The sequence below is a fragment of the Mytilus californianus genome, unplaced genomic scaffold, assembly GCF_021869535.1.
Source record: "Mytilus californianus isolate M0D057914Y unplaced genomic scaffold, xbMytCali1.0.p SCAF_5, whole genome shotgun sequence".
Taxonomy (NCBI): domain Eukaryota; kingdom Metazoa; phylum Mollusca; class Bivalvia; order Mytilida; family Mytilidae; genus Mytilus; species Mytilus californianus.
The window spans coordinates 82,950,142-82,971,166 of NW_026262701.1; the positions used below are offsets into that span (position 1 = coordinate 82,950,142).

General features: G+C 32.0%; 1 protein-coding gene across 1 annotated transcript in view; it reads right to left on the reverse strand.

Annotated features, from left to right (window-relative positions):
* The window catches only part of LOC127703184 (rotatin-like), a 108,168-nt gene that overhangs the window by 27,028 nt on the left and 60,115 nt on the right, over positions 1–21,025 (reverse strand). Inside the window, exons 22-25 of the mRNA XM_052207713.1 lie at positions 4,824–4,877; positions 3,526–3,729; positions 993–1,214; positions 213–437 (exon numbers count right to left, since the gene is read on the reverse strand). Of these exons, the coding sequence (XP_052063673.1) occupies positions 213–437; positions 993–1,214; positions 3,526–3,729; positions 4,824–4,877 (705 nt within the window). The remainder of the gene's footprint in view (positions 1–212; positions 438–992; positions 1,215–3,525; positions 3,730–4,823; positions 4,878–21,025) is intronic.

The window sequence follows — 21,025 nt, forward strand, 5'->3', positions numbered from 1 at the left end:
CAAACTCTACGCTATATTAAAAAAAAAATTTGTACAGATTTTATTGGTTTGTAGAAAAAATTCATACAGGCCTGAAATAAGCCAGAGTGTGAAGACTGTAAATTTTTTTCTAAAAGTGATTCAGGAGCAAAGTAACATACAGGTTGCAGTAGTGTTTGAGTAAGAACAGTAAGTTTAATGTACCAAAACTTTTCTTTAAACATCTCAAATACCTCTTAATGTTGACATTTTCAGGAACATCTCTAGTTTCTCCTCTGACTGCTGCTCTGTGTAACAACCCAATCAGAGGGCCTGATGTTTGATACAACAATTCTCCTATCAACTGTAAAGTGTTATCTGGTATCTGATTGGCCATTCTTAACGCCATGGAAACAAAGCTTAAAACTTCTTGCAACAAGGATTCATCAGTAGTATTTGAAGGTGTGACTTTCAAAAACCTGAAGTGAAAAGTAACTGAATTAGAATAGTTCATTTGAAAAAGCTATCATTTGGAATAGCTATCATTTTGTCTATAATATTAAATGATGTAAGAATTAAAACTATAGTGGTCTTTCAACACTCCAGAACAAGTACCAAGCTAGTGTAAAGATAAAAATCGAACTACTAATATATAATTATCAACTAAAGAGTACTGCATCTCCAACTGGCATGTCTGTCCCACACCAGATGATTTCAATTACATCTATCAAGAACAGTTCATTATAAACATATATTCAAGACCATAAACATCTGTTTGTTACTGTATCTAATAGCAACAGACAATGTTGACTGTTAAGGACTGTTCTTCATGGATTGTTCAAACAGTAGAATTTTTGACAGTCCTAAAGTGGACATTTTGTTTTCAATGTTTTATTCATAATCTTAGAGAAACCAGGTATAAGTGGCATTCATAGTTGACAACAGATATATTTCAATAAAAGATGACAGCCTTTCAGCAGAAGGTTAATATCTTGATTTCTATTGTCAATGCTTAAATAAAATGTTACAATTACCTTCCAATACTATTGAACCATTCCATGGAAAAGAACATGTCTGATCCACCAAAACCAAATGCTGCCATTATATAGCTGAGCAGACGATGTAACGACTGACTGACACCACTGTGGGATGTGGCATTGCATACAGTGTATATTGCCTGCTGTAGTCCTTCTTTCAGATGACTGGCTTGCAATAACATTTTGTCTTTATAACTTAGATGCAGTTTTGCAGAAAACCTTAAAAGAAATGATAAATGTAGTGATTAAATAATTTATCACATAATTTGTTTATTTTACTAACCAACTTATATTACCAAGCCATTAATTTCTATAACCTTCTCAAGTAGAAATATGACGCAATTATAAATAGTCGCAAATATGTTGATTGTCTCTTATACAAACAAGAGGCTCTCAAGAGCCTGAATCGCTCACCTGTATTTTAGAGGAGAAGATTTTTAAATGTTAGCAAACTTGATGAACAAATTGTGTAAAATTATCTTTAAAGGGCAATAACTCCTTAAGGGGTCAATTGACAATTTTGGTCAGATTAACTTTTTTGTAGATCTTACTTTGCTGAACATTATTGCAGCTTACAGTTTATATCTATCTATAATAATATTCAAGATAATAACAAAAAACTGCAAAATTTTGTTAAAACTACCAATTTGGTGGCAGAAACCCAACAATGGGTTGTTCGATTCGTCTGATAATTTCAGGGCCGATAGATCTTGACCAATTGAACAATTTTACCCTATGTCAGATTTGCTCTAAAAGCTTTAGTTTTTGAGATATAAGCCAAAAACTGCATTTGACCCTTATGTTCTATTTTTAGCCATGGCGGCCATGTTTGTCTATGGATCAAAACTTCGGATACATATTATAAACAAGATACCCTAAGTAACATTTAGTTAAAGTTTGAAGGTAATTGGCCAAGTAGTTTCAGAGGAGGAGATTTTTAAATGTTAGCAAACTTCATGAACAAATTGTGTAAAATTGTCTTTAAAGGGCAATAACTCCTTAAGGGGTCAATTGACAATTATGGTCTTATTAACATTTTTGTAGATCTTACTTTGCTGAACATTATTGCTGTTTACAGTTTATATCTATCTATAATAATATTCAAGATAACAAAAAACTGCAAAATTTCCTTAAAACTACCAATTTAGATAAAATTGAAAATGGAAATAGGGAATGTGTCAAAGAGACAACAACCCGACCATAGAGCAGACAACAGCCGAAGGCCACCAATGGGTCTTCAATGCAGCGAGAAACTCCCGCACCCAGAGGCGTCCTTCAGCTGGCCCCTAAACAAATATGTATACTAGTTCAGTGATAATGGACGTCATACTAAACTCCAAATTATACACAAGAAACTAAAATTAAAAATGATACAAGACTAACAAAGGCCAGAGGCTCCCGACTTGGGACAGGCGCAAAAATGCGGCGGGGTTAAACATGTTTTTTGAGATCTCAACCCTCCCCCTATACCTCTAGCCAATGTAGAAAAAACAAACGTACAACAGTACGCACAGTAAAACTCAGTTTAAGAGAAGTCCCAGTCCGATGTCAGAATAGGAAACAAAAGAAAATAAACAAAATGACAATAATACATAAATAACAACAGACTACTAGCAGTTACTGACATGCCAGCTCCAGATACTTAGATACCCTAAGGAACATTTAGTTAAAGTTTGAAGGTATTTGGCCCAGTAGTTTCAGAGGAGAAGATTTTTGAAATAGTTTACGACGATAGACGACGACGGACGCCAAGTGATGGCATAAGCTCACATGGGGCCCTTCGGGCCTCGGTGAGCTAAAAATTAGAAAGTCTCAAAAATAAAATGAAATCTGCTAAATTCAAATAAGTTTTAACAGAAATTTTGCAAAATCAACTCTTTGTAAAATTTTTTTTAGTTACAAACCTGTTAAATCTGATGAACTACTTCGAAAGAATAGATTGATGAGTTAAGGAATCCATACTATAATTGATCATGTGATCACTAAAAAGACCAGGATGATAAGAATAAAATTTTATAACACAATTTCCATTAACTACCAATTTCCTAAATGAACTTCAGAAACACCATACAATTAGTATATGTAGGCGTAGAATGTTTACAAATGCATCTATTTAGTTTATTGAAAGTGATGAGAGATGTTCAAACATTGAAGATATTTAAGATAATTTTCAATGTGAATAGGATATAAAAGAGAGCAAGAATATTTTGAAATTTTTAACTGATCTGGGATTACTGTGGATTCATTTATTTTCGTGGTACCAAATTTGATGGATTAAGGAAAAATAGTATATTCGTGGATATTTGATTTCATGGTTTTAAAAAAGTCTGCATACAGGCCTATAGAAAATTTGTACATTAATCAACATTTGAATTCATGGTTCACCTATACTCACGAAATCCACAAAAACTGGTACCCCACCAATAATAATGAATCCACAGTAGTTGTAATCTGGTTTACCAAATTTCCTGGCTTAGGTTATAAAATCTCAGACTATATAGTGACCTTGTACAGTATAAAACAAACTTACTCTGGTAAATTTCCATCAGATTTATTTTTGTTTTGCCTCAAATTTTTAAGCAGATTTTCCATCCCATTGTGCCATGATACATGCCATGCTACTTTCAACATTTCTGCAGGAGCATCACTCAGTAAAGGATCTGGTTCTGAAGCAAGAGGAGTTACATTGGGACTTGTTTCATGATGGCAGTTTGGTCTGAATGGCTGTCTAAATCTGAAATCAATAAAATGATTAGATCAATTCAGGCAAATCACTGACACCAAGGATAATAATAGATTGATGAATCATATCCAGTGGGTTATTACTCTCAACCATATTGATAATGAAACCTGCTTTGTACAACGCAGACAAAAAGTGCTAGAACAGATGGAAAGAGTCCACAAGAAGACATGCCAACCACTTAGAGATCTTATTCTTTAATAGAATAAACCATTTATTATTTTTGATTACGCAACTTGATTAGCAGAAAAGTAGCAAATGACAATTTGTCTTGTTTAAGTAGGCCAGTGATCAAGATTTTGACCTCTAGCTGTCTGCATATCCATTTTTTTGTATATTGGTATCTATGATGAGTTTATTCCATAATATTAATCTAAATTTTGTGATTTAACAATTATACCCGTGTCTTTTTTTTTTAGAACCTTTCTTCCCTATTATTACAGCTAACATTTAAATGTCTTTTCATATAACAATACCTAAGGTAAACAATTGGTATGAAAAAGCTTCGTGGCTTACGTTATTGAAATAAGTTATTTTACTAGTGCCTTACAGGCTTACTGATTATTATGTATTTTCTCATCATCTTTTGTTATTCCAATGATTTAGATAAAAGGGCAAGTCAACTTTTTAAACCCTATCAAAGGCTAATTGATTGATTGATTGGTGTTTTAACACCACTTTCAGCACTATTGTGCTATTTTTTGGCAGTCAGTTTTTATTGGTGGAGGAAACCAGAGTCCCCGGAGAGAACCACTGACCGTCGGTAGGAAAACTGACAATCCTAGCACAGGCTAATTTGCCTAGTCCAAAAAAGCTTCCTTAATTTATCAGTGTTTATTTTAAAGTCTTACAGAGCTTTGTTCATTAAGAAATGTTGAGTTATGTCAAAGCTTTGAAAGTCTCTACTGAATTCATTCTAAACTTGTCTATAGGCTTCTAGTGATTGATACTTGGACATATGGTACTGATACTGTTATCAAAGACTAGAAAGTGACATTAAAATATTAATGTTATTGCTATCTTATTGAAGAATACACAGCATTTCATTTTTATTCATATTACTTATACATGTAGTAAGAAACACATACCTTTTCTTAAGCACATGTGGAATAGAAAATGTTACCACTGGAGTTTGGCCACCTCTACAATAAAAATAATGGAATATTTAAATGAAATTGTACGAATAAATGAAGTATCCTTACTTGGTCAACAGCTATTAAATAATAAATAAAGTTTACAAAATATGTATTTCTTTATCCTAGCCCCCATTTGTTCAAGTTTTATTTTTTCTCCCTTCAAAAGAAAAAAAAATCATTTTCAACTGAATCCAGTTCAATTTGTACACATGAAAAATATTTGCCTCACTTACCAGCTCACTAAAGGACAGAAAAAGGTTGAACAAAAGAAACAAGTTAAAATTTATAGAAATATATGTCCTGAGAGCTGCATTATAGAAAGAGTTACAAAAGTATTCCCCTTAATTACTGGTAATATATATGTAATGGAAGAAATAAATTTGTGTATAGAATATCACAAGTAATTTATGCCGTACAATTGTGTTACTGATATATGAGGATGTGGACAGGGGGTCCCTGATTCCCACTTCCTTACCCTCAGCTCCCACTTTCCTCCCTCCTTACTCCCAGACAAAAATAGGTCAAAAAAATGTTCCCAGAATATCCTCCACCCATTCTCATGTTCTTTCACCCCCGTCAACCTCTCATATATATACACCTCAATACTTATGTAATATGTTTACTACATGTGCTCATTTTATGAAATACCCTTTAAGATCATCTGACAATGGAAACCTATTTGTTCAGATAGTTCAGTTAAGTTTTATGAAGAAATCTCTTTTATACAGAAACTTACATGAAGTTGTAGTTAGCAGCAATGGGTAATGAAGATGATTTTGAGTAGAAGAAACGGGCCAAGAATTATTCAGATCTAGAATTATTTTGTGATTCTGAAGAAAACAAAACCTTTCATTCTAAATTTCACTGCAAATGACTATTTATAACTCTTTATTAAACAGATAACACTTGTTTGTGCACATTTGTACTGATAGATTAATTAACAATAGATAAACACTGACAAAAAGGAAGTAAACATAGATAAACACCAATGAAAATTATAGTTATTTAAGTATGGTTGACTCATGGTTTGACATTTTGCTGAAAATTTCAAAAGATTGCTGAATCTTGTAGTGTGCAAGGCTATTTTTTATTACAGCAATGTGATGGCTGAATACAATGAAAACAATTACCAGTACTTAGGAGCACAAGAACACATCAATCTGCCGTCACATAAGCTTCAGACTATCGCCTGCCTAAGTCACCCAACTTATAATTTGATACTATTTTGTCGTGAGTGCAATGGCTTAATTTGTTCAAAATGTCTAACCAATTCCCACCAGTGTCATTCTATGTGTAATATAGATCTTATTCATCATGAAAAGCTTGAAATTTTAAGCAATCAAAGAGAAATAATAAACAACAAATATTTTCCATTTGTTTTGTCAGAAAAGTCAAAGTTTGAAGACATGCTTTCCTTGCATACAGTGAGTTATAAAATTGAAAGGGAGAAAATAATCGAAAAAGATAGGAAACTGAAGGATGAAATTTCTAAACTGACTAATATACTTCTCAGTGAAAAGGAAAAAGAATACTTGAAGATTAAAGAAAATATAGAAAAAAACATCACCAAAATAGAGCAAGAAAGTAACGATTTGAAAAGCAGTGCTACTCTCGTAGAAGAATTTATAAAAAGCAACAATATTAAAGATGTATGTCATATATCTGATGCAGTCCAGAATTATGTTGAAGGATTTGTAATTGAAAGACGTCCATTACCATTTCAAACTTTGATATTTATAGAAGAAAGTGACAATGCTTATGAATTACAAAAAATAGTTGGAAAACTAGAGCTAGATTTTCTCAGAGATGCAGACCATGTTGAATTTGCCTCAGAAAAATCAAGTTATACAACAAATCTAAATCTCATAGGAAAAATATCAACTGGAGAAAATACAATTTGGATAAAGAACAATAAAAACAGCATTTTACAAGAGATTAAACTAGCATATGAAATTGCCATCGAAGAGAAAGTCAAAGATATACAAGTAAGAGATATGGTAGCCTCAAAATCAGGTGAACTACTGCTTGTACTAAAAAACGATCCTACCATCAAGATCATTAAAAAAGGAGAAGAGAAAATGGAGAATTTTCATAAATTTAACAAATTTTGGCTTTCTGCAAAAGTGCTTCCAACAGCAATACATGTCCTTCATAACAACAAAGTGGTTGTGGGTACAGCAGGAGTCAAGGACGAATTGGAGAGAGAAATACCAGGTCAGGTTGTGGTCCTGACAGAAAATGGCAAAACATATCAGATTTATGAATTTGATTCAAATAAAGAGGCCCTTTTCACTGTTCCTCATAGAATAACATCAAATACAAACAGAGATATAATTGTCCTTGATAGGCCGCCTAATAGAAGTGTTAGACTTAGATCACTAGACAATGAAGGAAACATTAAGTGGGATTATACAGGCTTGCCAATTCTGAACCAAAATCATTATTTTGATCCCTGGGATCTAGTAACTACATCACATGACAGTTTAATTACATGTGACTTTTCAAATGACAACCTACATATACTGAATTCCAAGGGTGATCTCATTAACTGCATCAGGCTCAAAACTTTTGATATTAGCAGGCCAGTTAGTATGGCTATAATCAAGAATGAGACATTGCTTATTGGATGTGGGTCGACCACAGATAATGCAAAGATTCATAAACTACAAATTAAATCTAAAGAACGACAATCCTAATTCAATTTGTGTGTACAGTTGTAATTATTTCTCATTTGCTTTCAGCTATAAAGAGCCTGAAGCTCTTATCACAAAAAATCTTAAGATTGATCGTAAATTATACTGAATTGTTCATGACTTATGAGTACTTTTTCTAGTAAGAGTCGCAGTTATCTGATGATTCAAATAAAAATTGTACTGTACAAAATGGTTTTACTGTTTCTCTTTTATACATTTTCCATTACTTGTAGTTTGGTGAAACTCTTGCTTTTATATTGCATGATATATAAAAAATACAGAGTAGAGTTTTATGTAAGCTATTTTAAAATACAAATGTAATACATTACAAAACGAAAAAGCTTACAGAAAAAAATTGGGTGTTTTTTCACACAGTCAAATCATGCATATAACTAAGAAATGGTAAAAGTGAACTAGACCATCAATATAGCCTCTGATCACCTTTTTTACTATGCTTTCCTTGTACGTATAAATACTCATGCATAATCATTGTCGAGCCTTCGACTTTTGTCGAGAAAGCGAGACATAGCGATCCTACATTCCGTCGGCGTCGGCGTCGTCGTCGTCATCGTCATCGTCGGCGGCGTCCACAAATATTCACTCTGTGGTTAAAGTTTTTGAAATTTTAATAACTTTCTTAAACTATCCTGGATTTCTACCAAACTTTGACAGAAGCTTGTTTATGATCATAAGATAATATTCAAAAGTAAATTTTGTAAAAAAAAAATTCCATTTCTTCTGTATTTTACTTATAAATGGACTTAGTTTTTCTGCCAAGAAACATTACATTCACTCTGTGGTTAAAGTTTTTGAAATTTTAATAACTTTCTTAAACTATCCTGGATTTCTACCAAACATGGAAAGAAGCTTGTTTATGATCATAAGATAGTATCCAGAGGTAAATTTTGTGAAAAAAAAAATCCATTTTTTCCGTATTTTACTTATAAATGGACTTAGTTTTTCTGCCAGTTAACATTACATTCACTCAGTGGTTAAAGTTTTTAAAATTTTAACAACTTTCTTAAACTATCCTGGATTTGTACCAAACTTGGACAGAAACTTGTTTATGATTAAAAGCTAGTATCTAGAAGGAAATTTTGTTAAAATTTTGTTTGATTTTTTCCAGATTTTACTTATAAATGGACTTTGTTTTTCTTCCAGTTAACATTACATACAGTCTGCAGTTTAAGTTTTTAAAACATTTATTAGATTCATAAACTATCCTGGATTTTTACCAAACTTGGACAGAAGCTACTTACAATCAAAAGATAGTATAGAGAGGAATATTTTTATTTATTTTTTTCCTCATTTTTGTTGAGCCTGCGATTAACAGCAAAAGTAGGCGAGACACTGGGTTCCGCGGAACCCTTACGAATTTTTTTTTAATACTGAACTAATGTGATATAAATTTTGTAAAAAAAATATGAACTCTGACATGGCTAAAAAAGAGATATAATCAATCTCATCAAAGATACCAGTCTTATAGTTTTGTAAGCCAGACACATGTTTTGTCTACAAAAGACTTATCAGTGATGCTCTAATAAAACTAGAGGCTCTCAAGAGCCTGTGTCGCTCACCTGTATTTACTGATGCTTTGGAAATCATGTAAAATAAGGTTAAAATCATAATTAATAGTATTAGATATTATAATGATATCTAAGATAATAACAAAAAACTGCAAAATTTCTGTAAAATTATTAACTCAGGGTCAGCAACCCAACAACGGGTTGTCGGATTCGTCTGAAAATTTTAGGGCAGATAAATCTAAATCTGATGAACATTTTTGCCACCTGTCAGATTTGCTCTAAATGCTTTAGTTTCAGAGATATAAACCAATCAAAGAGCTGAAAGCTCTAAGTAAAAATGACGCCATTGTCTCTCATATTGGGATATTTTTGATACAAGTCTTGATTTTTGTCGAGCCTTCGACTTTTGTCGAAAAAGCGAGACATAGCGATCCTACATTCCGTCGGCGTTGTCGTCGGCGGCGTCCACAAATATTCACTCTGAGGTTAAAGTTTTTAAAATTTAAATAACTTTCTTAAACTATCCTGGATTTCTACCAAACTTGGACAGAAGCTTGTTTATGATCATAAGATAGTATCCAGAAGTAAATTTTGTAAAAAAAAAATTCCTGTTTTTCCGTATTTTACTTATAAATGGACTTAGTTTTTCTGCCAGGAAACATTACATTCACTCTGTGGTTAAAGTTTTTAAAATTTTAATAACTTTCTCAAACTATCCTGGATTTCTACCAAACTTGGACAGAAGCTTGTTTATGATCATTAGATAGTATAAAGAAGTAAATTTTGAAAAATAAAAAATCCTGTTTTTCTGTATTTTACTTATAAATGGACTTAGTTTTTCTACCAGGAAACATTACATTCACTCTGTGGTTAAAGCTTTTAAAATTTTAATAACTTTCTCAAACTATCCTGGATTTCTACCAAACTTGGACAGAAGCTTGTTTATGATCATAAGATAGTATCCAGAAGTAAATTTTGTGAAAAAAAAAATCCTGTTTTTCCGTATTTTACTTATAAATGGACTTAGTTTTTCTACCAGGAAACATTACATTCACTCTGTGGTTAAAGTTTTGAAAATTTTATTAACTTTCTTAAACTATCCTGGATTTGTACCAAACATGGACAGAAGTTTGTTTATGATCAAAAGCTAGTATCTAGAAGGAAATTTTTATTAAAATTTTGTACTTGTTTATCCATATTTTACTTATAAATGGACTTAGTTTTTCTTCCAGTTAACATTACATACAGTCTGCAGTTAAATTTTTTAAAACATTTATTAGATTTATAAACTATCCTAGATTTTTACCAAACTTGGACAGAAGCTTCTTACAATAAAAAAATTGTATCGAGAGGAATATTTTTATTAAATTTTATCCTCATCTCATTTTTGTTGAGCCTGCGATTAACAGCAAAAGTAGGCGAGACACTGGGTTCTGTGGAACCTATGAATTTTTACTTAATTTACCTACTGAATCTTAGGCGACGTTTCAATTTATGGTAGGTAGGGTGACTGATAGAATAGATATGAATTGTTTCCACAATCTATAGCGTTTTTATTTGTTTGTCAAGATATATATATATGTGTGTGAAGTGAAAATAACTACTAGTTGTTCTGCTGTACAAAGAAATAGCTCAAGACTACATGAACAATCTACAATATTCAAAGTAATATGTGAATGTGTTTCCCTTATTTGTAGAATTATTCAACAAAATGATTATAAAGAGCCTGTAGTAAGAAAGCTCTTATACCCAACATAGTCCTTATTCAAGAGATAAGTTACAGGTGACCTAGTGACAAAATCACATTGTTATTTCAGTTACCTAAACATGATCAATTTCTGTAGATTTAGACAATAGTATTGTTATACTAGTTTCACAATTATAAACAAAGTGACACCATCTATACAACTTAATTTCATTGTGAAGAGGCTGTAGTAAGCAAGCTTACACTGAAATCTTAAAATGACAACATAAATTATTGCAAAATTATTTTTTTTCAAATGATTTAATGTTGAGTACCGTAGTCATTTATTTCAAATAATTGACCCTTAATATAATAAGGAGATGGGGTGTGATTGCCAATGAGATAACAGTCTGATGTACTATCTACCAGAGTCCAAATAATGTGGCTGTTGGCAGTTATAAGTCACTTTCAGACCTCAACAAAGTACCAAACCGGTTTATTGTTTTCAGGTACCACAGGAAAAAGAGGAGTTGTGGCCAGGTGCTGCCAGGATTTAAAACTATTAGAATTACAGTATTGTCTGCATTCAGAGAAAATTTCATGCTGTAAACACAGCCATTTTTGTTGGTGTATATTACTATTAGATGAACCTTAAAGGTGGATTATCAGATTATTGGTCACAGGAATATTAAAGTGATTGTTGACTTTTCAAATATAAAAATATGCACAAAGAAGGAAATATATCTGATTCCTTGTGAAAATTAAAAGATAAAACATTGTACTTTAATTGATTTGGTAATTTAATTTCAAGAATGACAACATGTATGATCTGTTACCATAAGTGTAAAATTTGTCCATTAGCTACTGTTTATTATGTTTATGGTTGAACTGTATATTTGAACTTTGTCAATCAGTCATGATTTACTTCTTAAGCTGTGTAAGAACCTTCTTGTAATTGAAATTGGTCTGCCATGATCACGATTTCTACAATATTCTGAGTTCCTAACAAGTTCAAAATTTAGCGCATTTGCAGTTTACAATACCCAAAGATCAGGAGAAACAACGATTTTGATTGGCTGATCACAGCTGTCTCCCTTGGGAAAAGTTTGAGGAAAGTTCGAAATATTTAACATAATCGTGGTTTAGAGGGTTTTACACGATCACAATCGTGCAATCGTAACAAGGGGTCAAAATCAAGTATTTCACGCCTGAATCGTGCAAGTTGGCAGGTATGACAGGTTAAGAAATTAAAGAATGAAAATTACAAATTTAATTCTGTTCCAGTTGTATTTCCAATAATATGATTGAAAATTGTCCGACGGTCACGAAGGTTAATGACCTCCATTTTGTACACAACAAGACATATTGAAGGGAGACAACACCATCTGTTATTTTAAAATGTACATTTGCAACACTGGAGTTGTCTTTCTTTTACCAATGTATGAGCATACTAACATTCACTTTAAGTATGTAAAATACGGAACCGAGTTCGGAATGCGGGTTGGAAGTCTGGTCAATGGTAAAAGAAAATTGACTGTGTCATTTTCTAAAAACTGCATTTTACCCCTATGTTATATTTTTAACCATGTCGGCCATGATGGTTGGAAGGCGGGGTCATCGGACAAATTTTTTAAACTAGATACCCTAATAATGATTAAGGCCAAGTATGGTTTAATTTGTCTCAGTAGTTTCAGAGAAGAAGTTTTTTGTAAAAGATTACAAAAATTTACAAAAAATTGTTAAAAATTGACTATAAAGGGCAATAACTCCTAAAGGGGTCGACTGACAATTTTGGTCATGACGACTTATTTGTAGATCTTACTTTGCTGAACATTATTGCTGTTTACAGTTTATCTCTATCTATAATAATATTCTAGATAATAACCAAAAACTGCAAAATTTCCTTAAAATTACCAGTTCAAGGGCAGCAACCAACAACGGGTTGTTAGATTTGTCTGAAAGTTTCAGGGCAGATAGATCTTGACCTGATAATCAGTTTACCCTATGTCTGATTTACTCTAAATGCTTTGGTTTCAGAGATATAAGCCAAAATCTACATTTTACCCCTATGTTCTATTTTTAGCCATGGTGGCCATCTTGATTGGTTGGCGGGGTCATCAGACACTTTTTTTTTAAACTAGATACCTTAATGATGATTGTGGCCAAGTTTGGTTAAATTAGGCCCAGTGGTTTCAGAGGAGAAGATTTTTGTAAAAGCTAACGACGACGACGGACGACGGACGCCAAGTGATGAGAAAAGCTCACTTGACCCTTCGGGCCAGGTGAGCTAAAAAGTAATAAAAGGCCAAGTATGTAGTTGAACAGCATTAAGGACCAAAATTTCTGAAAGGTTTTGCCAAATAAAGCAATTAAGGTAATCTTTTCCTGGGATAGAAAATCCTTAGTGATTTATTAATATTACCATATCAATGATATTTAATGTCAACACAGAAGTGAAGCAACTTTGCAGTTTGGTTATTGTTTTTTTGTAAAATGTATGTGGGTTACTTCTGCAAGAATTAAACCACAGACCAAATGGAAATTAGACTGACGTGAATGCAATGAAAACAGAAATACAAAGATGAAAATTAAAAAAAAAATAAAAACGTAAACTATTGCACAAAATTTATTCAAATGTTAACAAACTCAGTATATACATATGGACTTTGTTTTTATCTTTTCCTGTACAACCATTTGATTTAGGTATATGTATTTACTGATATGAAAGTCAGTTCAGCATGTTTTAATTACATAACCTAAATGTACATCAGGAACAGTGCTCAAGTAGTCATAGTATTGCAGAAGGTCTTGGTTTTCTCCTGGCACTCTGGCTTTCTCAACCAATAAAAACAGACAGTCACAATATGGCCAATAGTACTGAAAGTGGTGTTCAACACCAACAATCAATCAATCAAAATAACGTTACTATATATAAAGCCTGAATTCACATTCAAAACTCTAATCCTTATTTCATTTAAATCATACAAAATTTGCTAATCAAAATGATAATAAAAGATAAGTTAAATCTACAAACAGGTACAAAACGTTTTCAGATACCATATTAGTGATTTAATATAATTTGAATTTGATGACAGTTGATAAATCAAGGTACAAAAATCACAGTAAACATTTAATTGTCATCAGAAGTTCAATAACAATGCAAAGATAAGTTTTGGTTAGAGTGATAGCAAATTATAGAATTATCTCCCCTTAAATGTTAATTTATAGTGCATTTTAACCAAATTGTATCTTCTATTACTAGAACAGGAAACGGAAACCGAAAAAAAAGTTATTTTCGTGCATTACTACCTATTATGAACTTTATCTTAGATAATCCATATTTGCCATATTAGCAACCCATTTTGGTTTAAAAGCCTTTTCACTTATTAAATAGCACCTGGTAAAATTAAAAGAAAATAAACCAATCACAAGAAACATGGTCAACACATGCCCTGATTTAGTTTTAGTATATATTTTTCTGTGTAAGGTCAAGTGAAGCATTTCAATACCATATTCTTTAATTCTTTCTGTACAAGGTGTGAATGTTTTAGATTCCTCTTTTTGTTGGATATTTTCTCTCCCACTGTTATACATGTTTAATGTCAAATGATATCCTTTGTTCATTATTTAATTAATGCAAATTTTTCTAATTTTTTTTTAATTTCTCTCCAAGATACAAGTTTGAAATGTTCTTAGACAGAATTCATCTATTTTTGACACACAATACAATACAACAGTATCATACAGAACCATATTAGTTCCTGATGCTTTTCTCCTAATTCATCTTTCTGTTTTCAAATGAAATGCTATGATGATTTGGTTCTGGTGAATTTAATATGATGCAATCTTGAAAGTTGTGATGATTTTATATGAAACTGTTGCTAGGCTAAAAAGTATATTCATCAGTTAAAAACTATTTCATTTGGTTTCCACTTGTACAAGACAATGGCAGATGTGTAATTTATACACCACACTGTCAAAATATGGTAAATAAAATAAATTCATATACATTTAAACCAGGGTTGGCAAAGTATTACCCGGGCGGGAAAACCCAGGTGGGAAAATCCGGGTTTTCCCGGGCTGGGCAATACTCCCAGATATGGGTAATACTGGGCAATACTAGGTAATATGATTTTTCAAGCTTATTTTTACACAAAATAGTAAAGACTTGTTGTAGTTTAATAGTATTATAGCTAAATATATACATTTTATACAGATAACCATTGAGAGTCATTCCTGAAGATTGAAAATTCAATTTCTTCCTTTTCTTCCTTCAATAATTCTATGTAGGCAGAATATAAGTTTTGCACATTTCAGGATACCTTGTTAATTAATTTCCAAGCTTTGTTTCAATAATCCAATTTCAAACTTTGAAAAAATGCATTTTATTGTAGTGTTTCAGTGAATTGTAAATTTGAATTGTTATACAATCCTATTGCTAAATAAACACCCTAAGGGGACAGGTCATGAACACTTATAGAAATCAAAAGGCTGATTATTATTATATAAACAAATCTGTGTTTGAATAATTACTTATCAATTAGTGATGTACATAAGCATATATATGCTAAAACTTAGTCAACATTTTTAGTAATGATCAAAAAATGTTTAAAAGTAATTTTCCTTACATATAATTGTTAATTCTTAATATTAGTTATATTTATTTCTAAAAAGAATTGAGTTCTTCGACTTTAAGCCAACACTTTGTCCAATCTGGACAGAATGGCGATTAGATAGATATATAGGAGGATTATTAAGAAAAGCTTGTCTTATGTGTCTTCCTGTACATTTGTCTTCGAGTTCCTGGACAATTAATATTTTCTCAGATTTATACACTTTACATTAAGAGCCTCAAAGAAGTGAAAATACTGTATCTTATTTTTTATAAAAATCTTTAATGTATTGCATTTGTGATTAATCCTCTTCAAAATTTAGGCCAGTATTTCAAATTACCCAGTATTGCCCAGTATTACCCGGTAAGACCCAGTAAAACCCGGGTTTTCCCAGTATTTCCCACTGGGCTGGGCAATACTCATAAAATTCTGGTTTTTGCCAACCCTGTTTTAAACAAATCTCATTTTTCAGTCATGCTTTTTTTCAACAATATCACTGCCACCTCCTTCAAATGTGAACTACAGAAGATTTTAAAATAAAGAAAAAAAATCCAACCACGAGTCAGAAGTTTTATTTAATAAACATTAAACTCATGTAATATGGCTTTTTAATTTATTCACATACTTTTTCTTGCAATTTGTAATATTTTTCATAAACATGCACCAGCTTTCCTGGCTATTTATTGATATGCATGTATATACCTATCAGTGTAAACAAATAAATTCTTATAAACTGTTAACTAGGGATGTCAACTCCGTGAAGATTTACTAATTGATTACTCGTTGGATTTACCGAGCGATACTCGAGTACTCGCTTGGTAAAACATTTACAAAATGGAAACACAAAATTATACCATTTTATGTATTGTAGGTCGTTGTTTTATTATCGTAAAATCCTTAAAATCATTACCTAGGGCTAGATAACAGTCCAAGGAATTTTATACCATAATTAATAGCTCATTTACTACATGTACTAATTATGTAAACGGTAATAATCTAATCAAGTAATTAATTAATATCTATAGAAAAATTATTACTCAAACAACAGTACTAGTATTTGGAAACCGCAAAAAAACACATGTAATGATCAACAAAGGGGTGATAATTATTACTTAATGATGGCATTAATCATTAATTTTTCTGAGGGTCGATACAGGGTGCAACAAATTTGTTCTTATTTAAAAATATTATCTTGTCAACTTTTCTGGAACGTAGCGATTTCTCAAATTTGTTAGGTAACTAACAGTCCTGCTGATGAAAATATGTGCTCTGACGGTACAGAGGTGGGGGAGTGACTAAGATTAGCTAAAAGTGTCAGCCATGGAAAAATGCTCGTGTTCATATATCCTACATATACCTCTGTTTTGAGGAATTTAAATGACAAACATTCGAATCGTTAACTTTCATTAATTCTAAATAATATATAATGTCCCGGGAGGTGCTCTCAATAAAAACATTTTTTGTTTATACTTAAGAAAGCAACAACAATCTAACAGGAAACCGAGCAGTCGAGTATCATTTTGGTAATCGATACTCGGTACTACCAAGCGATACTCGAGTACTTGAGTACTCGTTGACATCCCTACTGTTAACAAAAGAGATATGTCTACCCGTTTTGTTATTTAGATACCGTAAGTAAAATACAAATGTTGAAATCAAAATAGCAATACTTTAACTTGTAAGTTATGCAAAATATTCAAAGTCAATGAACCATTAATGAAGGTACAGGGCCAAACAATCTCCATGGAAATGAAATGTGCCAATGCCTATACCACTGCATATCAAATATCATTGACCTACAACTAGTTATTCCCCATAAAATGACCTAATCACAAACTAATACATGTAAACCAAGCAAAAGTTTCAAAGTCAATAGACCATGACAAAGGGGGTGGGGCCAAATAATCTCCATGGAAATGAGATGTGCCAATGTAATACATCTGCATACCAAATATCATTGATCTACCACAAGTGGTTCCCCATAAACTGATCTAATCACAAACAAATACATTGTTAACAACGACAACGCCGCCAAAAAAACTATGTCTCGCTTTTTGACTCCATCAGATATTTTCTATCTTTAACAGTTTTCAAGATAATAGACAAACATTGCATTTTACCCCTATGTTCTATTTTTAGCCATGTCGGCCATGTTGGTTTGGCAGCAGAGTCATCGGACGCATTTTTTAAACTACATACCCCAATGAAGATTGGTTCTATTTGGTCCAGTAGTTTCAGAGAAGATTTTTGTAAAAAATAACAGAGCAGACGGATAACAGATGCCAAGTGATGAGAAAAGCTCAGTTGATCTAAAAAGCAAAAAACAACACACATACAATATGTACAATATATGCTCAGCTGGGGCAATACACAATTAAAAATATAATGTTATAAATTTAGACCTATATGTAATCATGTAAGTCATGGTTATATAAAAACTCATCAAAGATACCAAGCTTATAACTGGGTATGCTTCATTGTACATATTGCTGAACAATAAAACAAGCATCACAAGCAAAACGAATTAATAAAGTACAAAAACTTTTATTTCTCAAGTTGATATTTAATTGTGAGTATGTCTAATAAATAGAACTATCTGATTAAAAACATATATGGCATACAACAGATTGAAAAATTTGATTGGTTGATAAATAATATCATGTCAGGTCCAGTACTAAACAACACTTTAAACTTAATATAGGTTATTAAATAGATACAAAGTACAGAAAATTTAAAATGTGCATGATAACGCTTAAAAACTATTAAGCATGGCAGAGTTTGATGAACAAGTAAACATGTCACAGGAAACAAGCCAAGAACTTGGTGCTCAAGATATTGTGGAAAAGAAGCAAGATGTTGTTGGAAAGAAGTTGGCAACACATAGGTGTTCCATTCACCCTAGTATAGACTTAAGTATTTTTTGTCGTCAGTGTAATAGACTAATCTGTCCAGTTTGTTTAACACAAGAACATCAGCAACACATGATGTGTGATATTGAGACAATTCACCATGAAAAGCTTGGAATACTTAACGATAAGAACCATATAATTACAAATGAATTTATGCCATTCTTTAGAGAAGAAAATTCAAAATTGGATAAGATTTTAGTTACTCATCAAAAACATTGTGAGAAAATGAAACTTGAAATTGTGGAACAGGATCGGCAGCTTAAAGAAGAAATAACAAAACAGACAAATGCTCTCTTGCAAACATTTGAAAATTATTTACATACAACTGATGAGGAAATAAAAAACCGAAAATCCAAACTAGAGGACAAACTATCTATTTTGAAGATTAATCATGAAATTATCAATCAAATTAAGGAAAGTGATGATATTCGAAAAATCTGCAAAACTGCTGATGATATGTTTGAATATGTCAACAATGTCAATATTTCATCTTTTCCCTTGCCGCGCAAAAACAAGGAATACAAAGAAGGGAACATAAACACAGGAATAATTTCTTCACTGATTGGATTGCTACAACCTATAACATTACCAGATACTGCTAAAGTCATATTCAAAGTCTTGAAATCTTATGTGACTGACTTGAATGCCATTGGAAAAGTAACATCTGGGGATAAAACTTGGATAAAGAATAGTACCAGCTCAGTTTTGCGAGAAATTGATTTGAATGATGAACTGTTGGTTTTAGGAGAAACAAACAATATAAAAGTCAGGGACATGGCTGCTAACAAGTCTGGAGATATTTTTCTAGCAATAGACAATAAACCAAAAATAAAAATGGTTAGGAATGGAGAAAAAGAAATGACTGATTTTCATCAGTTTCCCATACCCTGGATTGACAAACCACAAGTCCCTGTGGCCTTGCACTGGTACAAGGCTGATCAAATAATTGCAGGTACAGTTGAAAAAGGTATAAGTATGGACACAGTTCCAGACAATGTTAAAAGACAATTAGTTTGTTTATCAGAAGATAAGCAACAACTTAAAGTTTATGAGCATGATCAAGATGGAAAGCCACTGTTCATGTATCCACACAGGATCACTTCCGACACTGATGGTAACATTATTATCCTTGACAAATTCAGTAACAAATCTGGAAGAATAATAACCATTACAACAGAAGGAACTATAAAATGGACCTATGATGGCCCTAAAGACACAAAACAAAACCAACTGTTTGATCCATGGGATATAGTTGTAACTTCTCATGACAATGTAATAATATGTGATATGAGAAATAATGCATTACATGTCCTGGACTGTGATGGACAAATCATGACATGTCAGAAGACAGATTCATTAGGGATTAAATATCCTGCTAGTATGGACATAAATAAAAATGGACAACTGATACTAGGCTGTGGAACAGAATATGAACAGAGAGCAAAACTTCATACCGTGGAATTTAAAGGATGTTGACAAGTGAAACTGATTCATTTATAAATAATATGTACATTCTCAACTCATGAGCAAAACATGGATTACAAAAACAAAAAAAATTCACATCTTGACTTCAGTTATTTAGTATGTACTGAATTTTACAAGAATAAAAGTTCACACTGATGACTTTTAAATACAATTATCAGAACAGATATATGGCTCGTTTTATATGAATCATTGATCATTTGAGTTTTGAGAACAGTTTTTATAGTTATTATACACAGTATTGGGTCACCTTCCAAGATAATTTGGCTGCAGAAAAGGTTATAGCTGCAGAATCATGGCTCTTAGATCCTGTGCTGAAATACAAGCCTCACATTTATAAAATATATTGCACAGACTAATAATAAGAGCTTAGGTACTGCATCTTAGTATACATGTGGCAGGTTTAAATGAAATCAAATCAAAACGATTTTGATTTAGATTAGAAGAGTTAATTATTAAGTACTTTTTTTGTAGAAATACTATATTTTCAACTGATTACATCAGGTGTTTTTATAAGGAGCTCACTCTTTATATCAGGTCGAAGTTCTATTGTAACAGTGGTTTGATTCCGCCAGTGTACTTTATCTGGAGGAAGAAAATCCCAAGTGATTTTTATCCACCAACAAAAATTCACTAGGTGTTTCTATCCGGGTCCAGTGTAAAACATCCACCAGTCATTATAAGGTTCTAAAAAGGGTTTTTTGAAGGGGAACTATATATAAAATGTGGCTTAATAGTTTTCAGTGTATTTGAAACTTAGCTGATTTATATAAAAAGTGGAGAGTTTTCATCCATGGATGTTCACACTAGTGTTTCTGAACCAGAAATGATTACACTAGTGATTTTGTACTGGAATGATTGCACTAGTTATTTTATACCGGGATTAATTACACAAGTGCTTTAGATCCATACATTGATCAGAGACATATATACACATATGTATATATGTCTCTGCATTGATGAAGCGATTAGTACTCATTTTGAACAATCGATAACACAATAAAGCTTATTAACGAATAAGATTTAAATAATTTTTCTATGCAAATCTATAAAATCATATGCTTTTAAATTGTCACTAATTGTAATATTTATATTGTTTTGGATGCCGAAGTTTTTCTGTGTATTTGCTCTTCGGTCTACTTGGGATATAAAATCATATCTTCTTTGTCAATATCAAAGGATGCTTCTATAATTGAAACTTTATGTAAGAGCAAATCTGCTCTTTAAATTTGGTTTATATCAAGTTC